The 18,817-nt window shown below is 40.3% G+C and overlaps 1 protein-coding gene across 1 annotated transcript in view; it reads right to left on the bottom strand.

The window, feature by feature from the left end:
* map3k1 (mitogen-activated protein kinase kinase kinase 1, E3 ubiquitin protein ligase) overlaps window positions 1–18,817 on the bottom strand; it is a 78,340-nt gene that overhangs the window by 40,629 nt on the left and 18,894 nt on the right. Inside the window, exon 2 of the mRNA XM_078397057.1 lies at window positions 1,016–1,166. Within this exon, the coding sequence (XP_078253183.1) occupies window positions 1,016–1,166 (151 nt within the window). The remainder of the gene's footprint in view (window positions 1–1,015; window positions 1,167–18,817) is intronic.

Genomic DNA, 18,817 nt, shown 5'->3' with positions numbered 1-18,817 from the left:
GGATGATCAGCCATGATCATGGTGAATGGCGGTGCTGGCTCGAAAGGCTGAATGGCCTACTCCTGCACCTATTGTCTATTGTATTGCCTTTTACAATTAACCTGTTAACTCATAGCTAATGTAAATGCCAAAAAATGGAAAAAAGTCTGTAAAATGCTTAAATCCATATTTCAATGAAATCTTCGAGCAGTATCTGAAGCAACAATAGAGGGCGCTGTGATCAGGCTTGACATTTAATGGTAAAACAAACCATTACATCTGCAAGATGCTATATTTTAACTTCTTTACAATGACAAAATACTGCAGTCAGTTATTAAATGTGTACACTGAAAATTCAAAATCAGAGTGTGAACAGCAACTGAATTATTCTACTTTTAAACTGATTATGAGTTATTCTGGATTACGCAAGAGCTATAAAATTATGCAGACAAATCAGGCACTAAAGCAAACAAGAACCAGTCTTCAGAAAACCAGCAAATTAGAACAAGTTTTCTGAAGACTGGTTCATGTTTGAATTGATGCCTGCGATAACCACGTTATATTATAATTCCTGAAGAATCCCTAACAGAAGAAAGTCAGATGCAAAGGTGTTTCATTAAGCAGAATGAAGAACCAGGCTGAAGAATTTACACAAACAGTAAACCAAGAAGTCAAAATATTATAATTATTTGTGTTTTAAATCATGCTTCAGAAAGGAACAGGGATTGAGTCATTGTACGTGAATAAAAGTCAGAAATGGAAATCCTAGCGTTTGAAACATTAAAATCTTGAAATTATGGAATGTTGTGTGGATGAGTTTATGTTTTGAGACTAGTTAAGTTTTATCTGCTAACATTACAAAATGCACCTAATTTGAATTTATCTCTGTTCTTACTTTTAAACAGATTTAAATTACAAATATCTACACTTTCCACAGAACAATTCACAGATACCTCTAGGCAAAATTCATTGTCATCTTAACCTTTTTTTGCCAAAAATAAGCATTTCATTTTGTAAGGTATGTTGCTCTACTTACTACAGGTCCCCGCCTATTCCTTCTTTCTAGCCATTCATGCTTCCAGGCTGGCATACACGTCACTTTGAGCTTTTCCCTAATCGTGCGCTCTTCTGGGCGGTCATCCATCTTCGTTAACCCTCTGAGTGTCTCCTTGTTTTCGATGTCACGACTGGGGAAAAATAATGCAAATACAATTAATTAACAAAATCCGTTTTCTGTTTATAGATAATGCACGTTATCCTATTACTCTTCAAGCAACTGTAGTCCATTTTGCCCTGTCTTTTTTGAACCCCCCCTTAAAAATGCACACGGGTGGGACAGAATAAAGTACATCTCTCTGACGGATTAATATGGCTGCAGTTACCAAAAGACAAGATCATCCAGAATATCTGCATAAACAAGTATTTGAGTCTGAAATAAAATCTCAACTGGGAATAAAAATATTGTTTTATTCATAAAAAACTTGAATTATTCTTCCAAACTCAAAAAAGGCACGTAAATATAACTGCATTGCTCAGCCCTGACAGAAATATTGATTCCCCCAACAACTTTAGCACATTGATGCGTGAACATTTAGATTTGCAAAAATATTGCTTGGCATATTAAGCTGTAACCTTAGTTCTGACACTAGAGGCCCTTGGAGAAACACACTAATATAGCTGTAGTCCAAGGACAAATAACACAACAGAGTAAAAGACAGTTTAAAGACAAGTAATTTAGTCCAGTGCATTTAACTAAAATAAATTAATCCTACTGAGCAGACTGCTGTAGCTATCGCAATCAGTAAAACAAGGCTGGTATTATTACGGAGTACCATCATCAATTTATCTCAAAAGTTCAATGTTACTGAAACCATCGCTCATTAGGAATGTGCGTGACTGCTTCAGCAGATTGTACCACTCAGAGCAAAATATATTTTAATCACTAGTCACAAGTAGTAAACCTACAAGATTCATTCTACTGCAACAGTTTTACAAGAATAGGCTCCCCATGCTTTTACGCTTTTTTTCCTAAAGAAAATACACATTATTAATAATCCTGTACATGTGGCACATTTCCTGTTGAGCCAACTTCCTGTTTAAAAAAAAACCTATTCTCCTCTGCTGCAGAGGATAAACAAAAATGCAGCATCACAACCTCTTCAAAGACCCGAGGGTGGGTATCAGGGGATTCGTACCTAAAGACAAGTAGCAAGGTCAGAGCAGTTTAAAGTCAACAAAAACAAAAGGTAATAGGAGGGTTAACAGATGGGAGATACAGCCAGTGGCGTAGCAGAACTGCCTCACAGCTCCAGAGACCTAGGTTCGATTTATAATTCTGGTGCAATCTGTATGGATTGCACATGACCTTCCCGTGACTATTCATGTTTTTCCCAGATGCTCCGGTTTCCTCCCATTTCCCTAGACATGCAGATTAATTGGCTATTGTAAACAATCCCATATCTACATAGGTGGTGAGAGAGTAGGCTAAGAGGTAATAATTAGTTAATGGGATTGCTCCACGAGCCAGTTTGGGTAGGCTATTTAGCCCACCATGCCTACATCTCAAGAAAAGTGGGAATGGGAGGGAGAAAGAGGGGAAGAGGATGAAAAGAAAATAAGTTTAATAACCACCTCTAACACAAATATAACATAGCATTTGGGATGCTAGTGCCTGAACGATTCGGCCAGCAATTGACCCCAAAAAATGCAACTGGCAGTAAACAAATATTATTGGAACGATGAAAGAAGAATCAAGTGTTGACCGTTTTGATTTTGGGAATAGGAATGCAAACTGCATGCCCAAAGATGGAGGGCGAGTGCATTAATAACAAGCAAAACACAGAGTGCAGGAGGAACTCAGCAGCTCAGGCAGCATCTGTGGAGGAAATGGATATACAATGTTTAAGGATGGGATCCTTTTCAGATTCATTAATAATTGCATTCATAATTTGTATACTCAAGAAATAATAGACACATACTCAATCGTTCGTGCCAAAATGGGATCCAGAAAGTCAAGCTGGTAGACTTCCAGTTGAACAGCCTCGCAAATACCATGTTGGTTATCTCTCATTCCATTTTCTCATTGGATTATCAGTCAGGGTTTTTCCATTATCAGTTACCAAACCAGGCTATGATGTACCAACTCTCCGCCGTTCAAAGTTCAAACCTGTTACTGTTCGATAAAGTATTCAATGACACGAAGCTGTTGACTCTCTACCGCTATCCTGTCAAGGACAGGTTCATGGAATCTCGGCTTACCCTTCCAGAAGCCAATAATGAGCTCTTTGGCCTTGCTAATGTTGAGAACAGGATTATTGTTCTGCTACTATCCAGGTTATTGATCTCGTTCCTGTATTCTGACTCATCTTACCAGTCATTCGTGCATAACAATGGTATTGTCGACAAATTTAAAGATGGTGTTGGAGCTATGTCTGGCCACACATCATAAGATTACTTTGGATCTTTCATATCATCCTTGGCTACTTCACCCAATCCAGCCTCAATGCCAACCTGACAAAGTCGTCCTGGGAGATTTTTCAGGTTCATAAACCTAGAGCTGTGAACATGCTTTGGCCATAATTTCCTCCAATTACTGTTCACCAATGCATGAGGTACAAAACCTATTAAAGGCACTGATGTAGTCGAAGACCATCTTGATATTCTACCTTTTGAAGATTTCCTGAATGGTGGGTTTATCATTGCTGGTTCACCACAAAATGATATGGTGCATTATGACCTGAAGGTCATAATGGAGTGAACATTACATGTAGAAATATAGCAACGACATCCTGGTCCAAGCACTACCAATGAAGTGGTATTAGGGCACAAAATCATTACCCAATGTTTTCAACCACATCAAAGCTAACCAAATGTCCAGGGACATAATCTGTGAAGAGCAGTTCATTCTAATAGTTAAATGAAGGGGGAGAAAAACCACTGATATAATCTTGGAACCTCAATGCTGCTATCCAGGCTTTTTATTTAAAGTCACACCAATGGAAGACTGGTCTTCAGGCATTCCTTTAGAGCTCTCCAGTTTTCCTGGATTATTCAATTACAGACCACATTCTGTTCGATTTTTAGATTTAGATTTAGAGATACAGTGCGGAAACAGGCCCTTCGGCCCACCGAGGCCGCGCCGCCCAGCGATCCCCGCACATTAACGAATGACACGAAGCTGGGTGGCAGTGTTAGCTGCGAGGAGGATGCTAGGAGGCTGCAGTGACTTGGATAGATTAGGCGAGTGGGTAAATGCATGGCAGATGCAATATAATGTGGATAAATGTGAGGTTATCCACTTTGGCGGCAAGAACAGGAAAGCAGAGTATTACCTGAATGGTGACCGATTGGGAGAAGGGGATATGCAACGGGACCTGGGTGTCATGGTGCACCAGTCATTGAAAGCAAGCATGCAGGTGCAGCAGGCAGTGAAGAAAGCGAATGGTATGTTGGCATTCATAGCAAGAGGATTTGAGTTTAGGAGCAGGGAGGTTCTGCTGCAGTTGTACAGGGCCTTGGTGAGACCGCACCTGGAGTATTGTGTGCAGTTTTGGTCTCCTAACCTGAGGAAAGACGTTCTTGCCTTAGAGGGAGTACAGAGAAGGTTCACCAGATTGATCCCTGGGATGGCGGGACTTACATATGAGGAAAGACTGGATAGACTAGGCTTGTACTCGCTGGAATTTAGAAGACTGAGGGGGGATCTTATAGAAACATATAAAATTCTTAAGGGGTTGGAGAGGCTAGATGCGGGAAGATTGTTCCCGATGTTGGGGGAGTCCAGAACCAGGGGTCACAGCTTAAGGATAAGGGGGAAGTCTTTTAGGACCGAGATGAGAAAACATTTCTTCAGAGAGTGGTGAGTCTGTGGAATTCTCTGCCACAGAAGGTAGTTGAGGCCAGTTCATTGGCTATATTTAAGAGGGAGTTAGATGTGGCCCTTTTTGCTAAAGGGATCAGGGGGTATGGAGAGAAGGCAGGTACAGGCTACTGAGCTGAATGATCAGCCATGATCATATTGAATGGCGGTGCAGGCTCGAAGGGCCGAATGGCCTACTCCTGCACCTATTTTCTATGTTTCTATGTTAACACTATCCTACACACACTAGGGACAATTTTTACATTTACCCAGTCAATTAACCTACATACCTGTACGTCTTTAGAGTGTGGGAGGAAACCGAAGATCTCGGAGCAAACCCACGCAGGTCACAGGGAGAAAGTACAAACTCCGTAGTCAGGATCGAAATTGTGTCTCCGGCGCTGCATTCGCTGTAAGACAGCAACTCTACCGCTGCGCCACCGTGCCGCCCGTGTTGATTCTGATCTCAGCAGCAATGCTTAACCAATTCCCCATTCCCTTCATTATAATACAATACACAAGGCATTTCCAAGGATAATATTTTGATCATTAGCTTTTGTTTTGTCCATGTCACTAAGGACTGGTTGCAATGTTAACACTGCAAGATACAATTCTTTCAGTTTCCTTCAGCAGTACTGACTCGAAGTGCCAAATGGCCTCCTCCTGCACCTATTTTCTATGTTTCCGTAGTTACATCTTGCTGTGATTCTTAGAGGAATTGCAATATTCTATCAGCAGCTGGGTAGCACCTGTGAGGTAATTTACGTTGCGGGTCGAGATTCTTCCTCTGGGAGCAAACACACATGGTCTGATTCCATTTTGTGACTCCCAAAGGGGTAGGCTGTAAATGTGGGCATAAAATTAAGCTTAACCCTCACTTATTTATTCCAAAAGGGGCCATTTTAAAGCAATTTACTGACCTTCTCCCAATCCTCCACCCAACATTGTTTCATTAACCTCACAAGTGTGTGATGTCTATTTACTGTCAGAGTGAAAGCTGCGCACATCATATTGGTACAAACACCTGCTAACACCTTCACTAACAATAAATACTGATAGAACAAGTACAGTATTTTAAAAGTAAATCATTTACTTTGCTGATGTGGCTTGATCACATGAAATTTTCTACAGGCCTAGCCATCAACTGCAAGATATCAACGTGTTTGCAATTCTGAACACAAAATCAGAACTTCCGTCAGTCTTAAATGAAACAGTTCTATTACTTTTAAGAATATGACAACCTCTTAATTTTGATACTGCTCTGGTAGGGACCTCACACCTATAAAAATACTGTAAGATTAGAACCATGAGACATAGAAGCTGAATTAGGCCATTCAGCCCATTGAGGCTGCTCTGCCATTCGATCATGATCAATCTATTTTTCTCTCTCAACCCCATTCTCCTGCCTCCTCCCCGAAACTCTTGACGCCGTTACTAATCAAGCACCTATCAATCTCTGCTTTAAAAATACCCAATGACTTGGCCTCCACCGCCATCGGTGGAAATGAATTCTAGATTCACCACCCTCTGGCAAAATAAACTCCATCTCCATTCTAAAAAGATACCCCCCTTTTATTCACCCCCCTCTGATCACAAACTGTCCTACTACTGGAAGCATACTTTCCACACCCACTCTATCTAGAACCCCAGTAAATGATTTTACATTGTACTCAAAGGATGGGAAAAGACAGGGGAGAAGGATAGAGGTGAATATCTATATATTATTATTATTATTATTATATTAGTAAAACTCTCATCTTGTTTGTTCCGTTTGTTTGTTCCCCCATATTGTTTGTGCCCCCGTATGTTTGTTCCCAGTTGATCCCACAGTCAAAGCGGTGCACGATAGCACGACAATTTTAGGCCCACCTTACTCATCATTGTCCTGGGGTCTATATTACCCATGTATCATTCAAATTGGTCTTATATTTTTTAAGTTATTGACATTTTAAAGTTAAAAAAATAACTTTTCATCTTACCCTGGCCGTCTGCAGCTTTCGACATCACAATGGGACCCGCCCGAGTGGCGAGCGTGGTGGCCAATGAGGGGGGCCATGATGGCCGCCAGGGGCGGGACCTGCCAGAGTGACAGCCAATGAGGGGGGGGGGGGCTGAGGCGACGAGCTTCCGCTAACTTTAATAAATGCGCTCCCCCACCCCCGCCGGGTGGACCGGCGCCCGTCCCGCCATGCCCCACCCCTGGCCTTCAAGTGGTGCAGCGCGGCGGCAGAGGGTCCTTCAAGAAGGCCGTCACCGCCGAGCTGCAGGAGAGGCTTCGGGTCCACGTCTCACTCTGGCTGCAGCGCTGGCTGCACGGGGCCGAGATGAGTGGCTCCCTCTCACCTTCCCTGCCCCCCCCATCAATCATCAGTTGGGGGAGGGCTGCCAGGCCCGCAGGATCGTCGGTTGGGGGAGGGTTGCTGGGCCTGCAGGAGAGATTTGGACCCAACGGGTCCATGCCCGTCTAGTAAATACCGAAGTGCATCTGCTCTCCTAACAACTTGTACTTTCTACATAGTTCCAATTACCTTGTCGATTCTGCATAGTCACCTTTTCATGGCTCCAACTGGAGATTACCCCATAGTTAACATATGCAGTTAACCTGAGCACATTTGAGGCATACTGCCACTAGACCAGCTGAAGCACAGAGAGGCTTAAAAAAAATCAAAGCTCAAGTTTGTTGGTAGATTGCGCAAATCAACAGTATTGCACCTGGATTTAACGCAAGAAAGCATTGTACCAGTCTCCACCTGGCAAAGATTATAAAGCTGTGAGTGCCAAAACATATAGCTAAAACATCTAGATGCTCACTGATTAAGCCAGAAAACCTTCCATGCAGGACTCAAGTACACAATAGCTCACAAATCATCTGTGCAAATACAAGGCAAGCTTATAGCAGCCAATTTGAAGACAATTTCCACTCTACATCTTATGCACTGGCAGAGGTTACAGTGACATGCAATAAGGGCAGCTAAAGGCATTAATTGGGTTTCAAGCAGTATTGCAACAGACTTTAAATATTTTGAAACATAGAACTTTATTTCCTCCATTGTACAAACACGATTTGTTCACAAGTTAACTATTTTTCTAAATATCTATCTGGCAAGATATTTATTGCTGTTTGCAACTTACATCCACAACTCTGAAGAATTTGCTCCTGACAATCATCAATTTTATTTAAACATTTAGACTTTTCTAATAAGTTTTTTAAAAATCCGTACAAATATAAAACAATAGTTCGTGTTCATTTCATAACCATGTAGCACATCTTTAGAAGATGTTGGAAGGAAGATGCACGAACACAATGAAACTGGAATCAAAGTTAGCAATTTTCCCTTGTGATTTCAAAGTAAATATGTTTCTTGGATTGTTTCATGGAACATAAATTGTTTTTCTTACTATAAAATACCAGTTCCATAAATAAATCTTCCCTCCTATAACTGCCAATCTAATGTGAAAATAGGAACCATGAAGCAGTGATAGTAATTGCTTCTCAAATTATTATGTGCAATATACTTTCACAGAAATAAGGTCCACTACTGCACATTAAAGGAATTAGGTAGTTATGCTTTGATATTCTCCACTTAAACAATCCATGCCTAGCATTGGCAGCACATTACCTGTTGGACCAATGGTAGAAAATGTATTAGTGCCATGGAAGTTAATTAGCGTTATATTACATTAATTCCCGAGATTTTGTTCCAGTTCCATTAGATTGAAAAATTTAAAGTGTACCTCCTTTTCCACCCTCACACCTCCCACTCAAGCAAGGGGTAAATCAGGAACTAAAGGACAAAGATTTAAGGAAAGAAGGGCAAGATTTAATGGAATGCAATGCACAATTTTTTCCACGCAGAACAAGGTGGGAATATGGCAAAAGTTGCCAAAGGTAACAGTTAGGCAAGTACAATAACAATTTAAAAGGTATCTGGACAGGTACATGGATAAGAATGGTTTAAAGGGATATGGGCCAAATGCGGGTAAATGAGGCTAACTTAGATGGGGCATCTTCATTTGCGTGGACAAGTTGGGTCAAATGACTGTTTCTGCACATTATGATTCCATGGCTTCCACGAGTTTGCCAAAATTCTTGCCAAACTATAGAAACACAGAAAAATAGGTGCAGGTGTAGGCCATTCGGCCCTTCGAGCCAGCACCGCCATTCAATATGATCATGGATGATCATTTAAAATCAGTACCCCGTTCTTGCTTTTTCCCCATATCTCTAGATTCCTTTAGCCCTAAGAGCTAAATAGACAATAGGTGCAGGAGTAGGCCATTCGGCCCTTCGAGCCAGCACCACCATTCACCGTGATCATGGCTAATCATCCATAATCAGTACCCCGTTCCTGCCTTCTCCCCATATCCCTTGACTCCGCTATCCTTAAGAGCTCTTTCTAACTCGCTCTTGAAAGCATCCAGGAAATTTGCCTCCTCTGCCTTCTGAGACAGAGAATTCCACAGCTTCACAACTCTCCGAGTGAAAAAGTTTTTCCTCATCTCCGTCCTAAATGGCCTACCCCTTATTCTTAAATTGTGGTCCCTGGTTCGGGACTCCCCCCACATCGGGAACAAGTTTCCTGCCTCTAGCGTGTCCAATCCCTTAATAATCTTATATGTTTCAATAAGATCCCCTCTCATCTCTTTCAATTCCAGAGTATACAAGCCTAGTCACTCCAGTCTTTCAACATACGACAGTTCCGCCATTCCGGGAATTAACCTTGTGAACCTACGCTTTACTCCCTCAATAGTAAGATCCAACTCTCTTTTGAAAACATCCAGTGAATTGGCCTCCACTGCCTTCTGTGGCAGAGAATTCTACAGATTCACAACTCTCTGGGTGAAGAAGTTTTTCCTCCTCAGTCCTAAATGGCCTACCCCTTATTCTTAAACTGTGACCCCTGGTTCTGGACTCTCCCAACATTCAGGAACATTTTTCCTGCATCTAGCCTGTCCAAACCTTTAAAAAAAAATATTTTTCTACAAGATCCCCTCTCATCCTTCTAAATTCCAGTGAATACAAACAAACCCAGTCGACCCATTCTTTCATCATATGTCAGTCCCACCATCCTGGGAATTAACCTGGTGAACCTATGCTGCACTCCCTCAACGGCAATAATATCCTTCCTCAAATTAGGAGACCAAAATTGCAAACTCCAGGTGCGGTCTCACCAGGGCCCTGTACAACTGCAGTAGGACCTCCTTGCTCCTAAACTCAAATCAAAGCTTGTTACATCCTCAAAAAATTCCAGAAGATTAGTCAAGCATGAATTCCACTTCATAAATCCATGTTGAATTTGACTGATCCTGTCACTGCTTTCCAAATGCGTTGCTATAACATGTTTAACAATCGACTCAAACATCTTCCCCACTACTAAGGCTAACTGGTCTCTCATTCCCCATATTCTCTATCCCTCTTTCCTAAAAAGTAGGGTTACATTGGATAGTTCCTGTGGGCTGGAGGGTAGCCAGAGTCTAGAGAACATTGGAAAATATTCACCAATGCATCCACAATTTCTAGGGCCAACTCCTTGAGTACTCTGGGATGCAGACCATTAGGCCCTGGAGATTTATCTGGCTTCAGTCCCAACAGTTTACCTGATACTATTTCCTGACTAATGTGGATTCCCTTCAGTTCCTCCCTCACACTAGATCTTTGGTCCCCTAGTATTTCTGGGATGTTTGTGTCTTCCTTAGTGAAGACAGAACCAAAGTACTCATTTAATTGTTCTGCCATTTCTTTGTTTCCCCATTATAAATTCACCTGTCTCTGATTGTAAGGAACCTACATTTGTCTTCAAACTATCACAGAGGCAAAATCCTGAAACTCCCTCCCCAAGAGTTTTGAGGGCATATCCACACCTCAAGGACAGCAACAGTTCAAGCAAGCAGCTCACCACTATTTTCTCAGGAACAATTATAAAAAAGCCATGGAGCCCACCTCCCATGAATGAATAATAAAATACTGTATGTCCCTTCATGTATTCAGTCATTGTCAAGTTAATAATGAATATTCTGCAATGTACTTATCAGCTATCTATTGTAGTTATTGAAATATTAACCAAGTATGGAAATGTAGTAACTCCACGTACAGGTGAGTTACAACCACCCATTGTGAGTTCTTTTAATTGAAGTGTCAAGCAAGCATCCAGTAATCAATATATTTACTTTCCACTATAGAGTAACCCTCAGTTTTGCCATCCTGAAAATTACACTAAAGAGATATTTTAGGTGATATCTCCTATAGTAGCCAATGGGAATAAGGAGACAAGACATTCCAGACATTGGAACAATAAACAATCTGCTAGAGAAACTCAGCAGGCCAAGTAGCATCTGTAGGTGAAAATGAATGGCCGATGTTTCAACCAGTCGAGTTTCTCAAACAGATTATTTGTCGCTAGAGGGAATAAGATTGGGAGCAAGGAGGTGCCGGAACACTAAGATAATTCAGTAAAACTACACAACAAATCATTTTATTCACGGGCATGACAGTCAGATGGCCTGGAACCTACCAATTAAGTCTTTACGTAGCATCCATCATATTGCTCGAGGTTTAAGATGGCAAAAAAATGTTTAAAGCTTAAACAATCCTGAGCCAATATTGATTCAAACAGTACAATAAAACAGAGCTTAACTCATACTTTTACAAAATTGCTCAGAACTACTGGAGTGACTGAACTAGACACCAAGTGCTGGAGCAACTGAGCGGGTCAGGCAGCATCTCTGCAGATCATGGATGGGCGATGTTTCAGGCCAGGACGCTTTTGTCTGAAGAAGGGCCTCAACCCAAAACATCCCCTGTCCAGTTCTCCAGAGATGTTGCCTGACCTGTTGAGTTACTCCAGCACTTTGTCTTTTTTTGCAAACCAGCATCAGCAGTTCCTTGCTTATATGGAGCGATTAAAATAATTAAAAAGTGGGACCAGTTTGGATCAGACTTGCTGGCAAATACAAGTTGTTTATTAAACCAATTGTATCTCCCATCCCTTATCACACCAAAGACAGTTCCAAAAACAGTTAGCACATGTATAATATTTCTTTAATACTTTTACAACACATCACTCAGATAAATGAGCATCTTTTGAATTCCTCCGTTTCAAAACCCGAGAATCTTAGCAATTCAAACCTTAAGACAAGCCACTGTTTTAAATGATAGAGCCCTCGTGTCATCTGCCTCAGTTATTTTAAGCACATGCTTAAGCAAGATTTCATAATTACATTTCACATGACAAACAGCTTGTTCCAGTTTAACAAGAGCAATCTTACCAATTTGCCAGAACAAAAAGCGTCTTTTACTTCAATAAATGTTTTTTTGCAGTAATTTTCACATCCACTCCAAACCAAGAACACAATTAATACTTCACAAGAGATGATTATCCAAGATTACAACAGGACTTTGATCATCTGGGCCAACAAGCCGAGGAATGGCAGATGGAGTTTAATTCAGATAAGTATGAAAGTTGCATTTTGGCAAGACAAACCAGCAGGAAATGGCCGGGGCCCTGGGGAATGCTGCAGAACATCGAGACTTAGGGGTGCAGATACAGAGTTCTATGAAAGTGGCATGGGTAGACAGGGTGGTGAAGGTGGCATTTGACATGCTTGCCTATATCAGTCAGACTATCAAGTACAGGAGCAGCGATGTCATGTTACAGATTACAAGACATTGGCAGGTCCACACTTAGAACACTGTATAGAGTTTTGGGCACCGCTACAGTAAGGATGTCTCCATAACTGGAAGGTACAAAAACATAGAAGGATATTACTGGGTGTGGAGAGTTTGAGTTATAAGGAGAGACTGGGGCCAGTTCCGCTGAAGCAGGTCGGCACCACGGAGACATCCGGAGGTGGCCAGACATCGATAGTGGAGAGGTCAGTGCAGCAGTCGACGATGGCGATGACGGACAGGCGAGGATGGACCATGTGGAAGTGAGGACACTGCTGCCGGGGGAAGGAACAAATAATATGTGGGGGGACTGCCGCGAGGGAGGGGGAAGAACAAAGGGGGACCTGGCACAAGAAACTTTGTAACATTGTAGGCGCCCTCTATGTGGCAACTATTTGCAAAGAATTTCACTGTGAATTGTCACGTCATTCATTCATTCAACAGAGACAACCCATTAGAGGTTTATAAAATCAAGAGCAGCATAGACACGATCAAGAGGTTGAGACAAGGTGAATAACCACAGTCTTTTCCCCCAAGGTAGGGGAATACTAAAACTAGAAAGCATGGGTTTAAGGTGATAGGTGATAGATTTAAAAGAAACTAGACCAAGTAGACCCGTTGGGCCCAAACCTCTCCTGCATTGGTGCAGCACCCTGTGCTCCCCACTCTCCTCAACCCCCCCCCCCTCCCTTCTCCCCCACTCCCCCTCCCCTCTTTTTAAACTTAAAAATGTGAATAACTTAAAAAATATAACACCGATTTCAACAAAACTACTTGCATTATCACTAAAGTGACAACGGTGAGTAAGGTGGGCCTAAAATTGTCGTGCTATCGTGTACAGTTTTGGATGAAGTTCAGTCACAAACAAGATAACAAACAAGAGTTTTAGTATATAGATGCATTGTACAAGAAAATGGGTATAATTATGACATTTAAAAGACATTGGGACAAGTACATGAACTCCACAACCTTTCAAATCCAATAAATTGTTTACAAGCCATTACTAGATTTGTGTCAAACCAATATCTTTTAACGCCTGCGCACTCAAGTGGAACCCAATACCTGAAGGGGTGATGGAAGCAGATATACTCTTTCAAGGGTTAATAAAATTCGCTGGAGGACTCCCCAGGAAGGAGATAGGAATGCGACCAAAAAACATAGTTCTCCTTAAAGGGCTGAGAGGAGGCTTAACGGAGCTGTTCAAAGTCTGTCTAATGGATAAAACTATTAAAACTAATAAAAATAAAACTATTCCCATTGGCAGAAGGGTAAGAATCAGACATCACAGATTTAAATTCACCAGCAAAAGGGCTGAGGCAACATAGAAACATAGAAAATAGGTGCAGGGATAGGCCATTCGGCCCTTCGAGCCTGCACCGCCATTCAATATGATCATGGCTGATTATCCAACTCAGTATCCTGTACCTGCCTTCTCTCCATACCCCCTGATCCCTTTAGCCACAAGGCCACATCTAACTCCCTCTTAAATATAGCCAATGAACTGGCCACAACTACCTTCTGTGGCAGAGAATTCCACAGATTCACCACTGTGCGAAAAAAAACGTTCTCATCTCGGTCCTAAAAGACTTCCCCCTTATCCTTAAACTGTGACCCATAAGGAGAAACATTTCCAAAAAGGACTTTAACAATGCCTTGGAAAAAAAGTAATAAAATCAAAAATCACCACAAAAAAGTTCACAGAAATGTTTTTTTTTGCATGGTCTGCTTACATTAACATTACGGCCATTCCCACAGGCAAATCAAATATTTTAAAATAAAAGCAATAGCGCTAATAAAAAGCATCCCATCTAGCCCATATTTAGTTAGAAATATTAACCTTGTGACATGTCCAGTGAAATCTCTCGAATATCAGCACAACTTTTTTCTGCCTGCATGCAAGTAGCTGCTGATAGCTACACATAAAGGGAAAGCAGCATCAAGTTTGTCGATTGAGTGATCTCTGTTAGGTTTAGTGTGTTGAAGTGACAACTGACCCAATATTCCAATGATTTTGAAACACAGGAGCTTACTGAGCTGCAATTTTTTTTTAAAGATGTGCATTAAAAATCTTATTTTACAAACAAAGTCTAGGCTATTGGATTTTCATGGAGCTTAGGAAGCAATCAACCAAAACAGTGGTCTTGTTCACCTGCCACTTTTCTCACTGATAACTCTTCATGCAGTTTAAACAAGTTCCCAGTTTCAAATTATTAGAGGTCTGTGAAATAAAGTGTCATACATAACATGGTTCCACGTAAGAACCTGAAAACTGAGCCTACTAAAATGCAATCATTTGTTTAATCATTCCCATTACCCCATCCTTATTTATCAACCCACCACCATTCCATATCGCCTTCCCTCTCTAGGCATCAATCAGCAGTGTAGAGTTATTTTCTTTTTTTATTATTAGAGGCTATTCACAACAATTTAAAACATTGACAAGATATACCATTTACTTGAACTCTAAATCTGGCACTAGTGCAAGAGAGTGCACTTACTTCATTTAAGCACAAGCTATTTTGGAAATGCACAAAATGGCAGAGCAATTTTGAATTTAACTTTATCAAAATACATTTTTTGTCACAAAGCCAGGCAAACAAAGAACAATCTGATCAGAGGACTAGATCTCATGCTTAAACGAACCAGAGGTATGGAGGTGAATGCCAATGCTGGGATGAGAAATTCAATGATAGGAACCATCTAAGATTTAATTAATTAAGGAAAATATCTTATGGAATTTTTTCTATTTCTTCTTGCAATGTTACAGGCTAAATGACAGGAATTATTGGATAAGCATTTCTGCAATTTTTGCAAGATCTGTAAATTTGACTAAAATTAATTAAGTTTGAGGAAAATACACAACTTGTTTTTATGCCTTTGCATCAAAAGCTTAATGGTGTAATGATGCCAGATCACAGAACAACATAAAAGTAGTCATATGCATTCCTCTGTCAGCTGACAATCTAAATATACACAAAGTGCTAGAGTAACTCAATGGTCAGGCAGCATCTCTGGAGAACATGGTCAGTGTCAGTCTGACGCTTCAGTCTGAAGAAGGGTCTGGACCCAAAAGATCACCTATCCACATTTGCCAAAGAGTTATTCCAGTACTTTGTATCTTTTTTTTAATTTTTTTTAATAGATCAGCATTTGTAGTTTCTCTAATCTAAATATACATCTGGCCATACATCTGGCCAAATAAAATGTATTGCAAAGTATTTGCATCAGCAAGTAGAATCTTTTTGAATTAACATGTATGTTAATTCAAAAAGATTCTACTTGCTGATGCAAATACTTTGAGGTGTTGCAATACATTTTATTCTTACATCTGGCAAATTTACTAACAATTGTATCCAGGTCACGTGGTCCTCAGTGAAGACAAATATATAAACAAACACCATACTGATACCATTGAAAATTGCTTAACATTACATGTCCTGTTAAGTTGACACAGAAAGCAAGAGTACAGACCAGAGGTTGATTTGCAACTTAGTGTAGGCTGCTAATGCTTATCAAAAGCCATTCAGTTATTTCATACTACTTACATATTCCATTTAAGAGGGAGTTTATTCAGTAACTAATAGCATTAACAGCATTTGCTTTAATGACACTCCTTAATGCTGCCTGACCCACTGATATTTCCAGCATTTTCTTCTGTTATTATTTCAGAATCCCAGCACCAGAAACTTTTGATAGTTAATGGTAGTGAAATAAAAGATCAGCAGCCAACAAAAATCAGCTCTTTTTTCCCCCCTATTTCAGTGGATGCTGCCTTACCTGCCGAGTACATTTGCTTTTGTTGGCCAAACATGGTTCAGGTAATGCTATGGCAGTTATCTTCAACCAAGCTCTCAACACAAGTTTAACAACTAACTGCATGAATTCAAAACAAGGAAAAGAAATCCTCTTATTCCGGGATTATTTTTTAATTATTTGTCCAGCCAAGGAATGGGAGAAAACAGGATTAAATTCTACGTGGATACAAAATGTTGGAGTAAGTCGACGGTTCAAGCAGCATCTCTGGAGAAAAGGGATAGGTGACGTTTCAGGTCTGAAAGGTCTCGATCTGAAACATCACCTATTCCGTTTTCCAGAGATACTGCCTGACCCGATGAGTTACTTCATCATTTTGTGCCTATCTTCGGTGTAAATCAGCATCTGCAGTTCCTTCCTACAAATTATATGAACATCTTCCCCCTCATCCCCACAATTCTATAATCCACTAATACAGACTAGTTAACAAATACCACTTTGACATCTCAGTGAGAAATGAATGATGCCAATGTGAGAATTTGTGCTTGCACACACAAAATATTTGCCAGAAAATAAATTAAAAATCATTGGAGATCTAAAATTAATATTTCAAACTAACATTAAAAGGATCTAACAAAGGCAAAATGAAAACATGAAACTACTGCCAAGGACAAAGAAATATCTCCAATCTCATGGCTGCCAATTATTTTAATTCCCCATCCCATTTTCACATCGACCAGTCCGTCCTCAGTTTTTGTTTGTTCAAGGACCATTTAAAGTCCTTTTCAGATTTGGTATTTGGCCATCCATGACGTCATTTTGCCAGTTTAAGTTTTTGTCCCATGCTGTCTCATGGACATGGCTTGCTTTGGGCCACTCAATTGATGGCTTAACACCATCTTACAAATTGCTACACCTGGATCAGGATGGCTTTATGCAGCAAGCTGATAAGCAGATTTGGGAGAAAGCAAGTCTCTCTAATATGGCGGTCACTGCAAGGTTAGGTGGCTTTTTAACTATACAAATTCTGTCCCTACACAGGTGACCGCTGCATTATGATGGCAGAGGGTGGGGGGGAAGAAATGCATTCCCAGCAAATGGGTTGCATCACAAACTTTGGTAACATGAACCCAGATCATCCATGCATGCATCAAAAGTTCCAGATGAAGTACTGATTTATTTACATCCCCCAGATTTCACAGGGACAAATTTTATTCTGCATCTCAATTCTTGGAAGTAATTTCAGACTCCTGCAAGAGCGAATTTTCATAAACCGAACAGCCACAACAGAGGGGCCATCTATAAATACCATGTCAAAGATATTTCCTACAGCAGCAAAATGGGCCCTCACTTTAAAAAAGGGAATTTAAAAAATAACGATGCCAAATTGCTTATCATAAATTTTAAACTGTAAAGAAACCAGAGGCAAAAGCAGAATCTACTAACACTGTTCCAGTTCAACAGGTCTTGACAGTAGCTGCCCAACCCAAGCCTTATGGGGCTCAGTTACGAGTCGATTTAGGTCATGCAATGCTGTGCCAACTCAGCTTAGTACTTTATGTACATCAGGGTAATTTGCTTAGAATTACCACAGCGAGTAGGATATTTGAGATTGCTAGATTTACTACTGGATCAAGTGGAGTATGGAAGAAAATGATAGCTTGGGTCAGAATTAATTTTGTAAACTGAACAGAACCTAAGCTTGATTGAGGCAGAGCCATAGAACTTTAGGTTAGATCATATTTAAAACATTGTAGATAACTCTCAAGGAGAGATTTATAATTCAGGACTTATAGTTTTAACATTAATTTTATCTCTTTCCACTACAACAAATACTTGAATTTACTGTTAAAGGATCTGAAACACAAAATGCAAATATATTCAAAACCAGTCAAAAGATCATTAAATTAGGAACAGCAAATGATAATTTCAGATGCTTTCAAATCAAGTGATTTGTCTCAAGTTTTCCTAACTTACCAATCATAAAGTAAATAATTTGGAGCCAAACATATTTTTCTTTCAAGTATGGTTTATGGTCAATACTGCAAAGAGAATAAAATGTACAATTTATTTTGAAAAAAAATACATCTTCACCAGCACTGAATAAGAGTTTGTTGGTTTTATTGTATTAATGCATTATTTTGGAGCACAAACTGTGAAATCAAATGCTTTCTCAAAACAAACAAAATAAGCTCATAGAAATCTTTCATTCATTTTCATATTCCTTCATGTAGAATTAGGCAATTCTTCATCTAGATCCCACCTAAAAATCTTTCAGCAGAATAGAGTGGCAAAAATGAGGGCAAATCAGGCAATAAACTGAAACTTTAATGACCTCCTGGGCAAGTGTAACGGTTGAATACTGGCAACTCGTGTACCTTTAATGCTACGGTGTGCTTTGATTACCAGTTCACTGAAGCTGCCCAAACCTTGGGACATTTAGACCGAAAAACCACACTGCCAACGATCTTGCACAGATTTGGAATGCATCCAGGGAAGAATGAAGCAGGTCTTATTCCAATACCTTTTAAGAAAAACATTTAGGATAGGAGTAACAGCAA

Source organism: Rhinoraja longicauda, chromosome 1 (genome assembly GCF_053455715.1).
Source record: "Rhinoraja longicauda isolate Sanriku21f chromosome 1, sRhiLon1.1, whole genome shotgun sequence".
Lineage (NCBI taxonomy): Eukaryota > Metazoa > Chordata > Chondrichthyes > Rajiformes > Arhynchobatidae > Rhinoraja > Rhinoraja longicauda.
The sequence above is the reverse complement of the archived record's forward strand: the minus strand, read 5'-3'. Positions and strand labels throughout refer to the sequence as shown.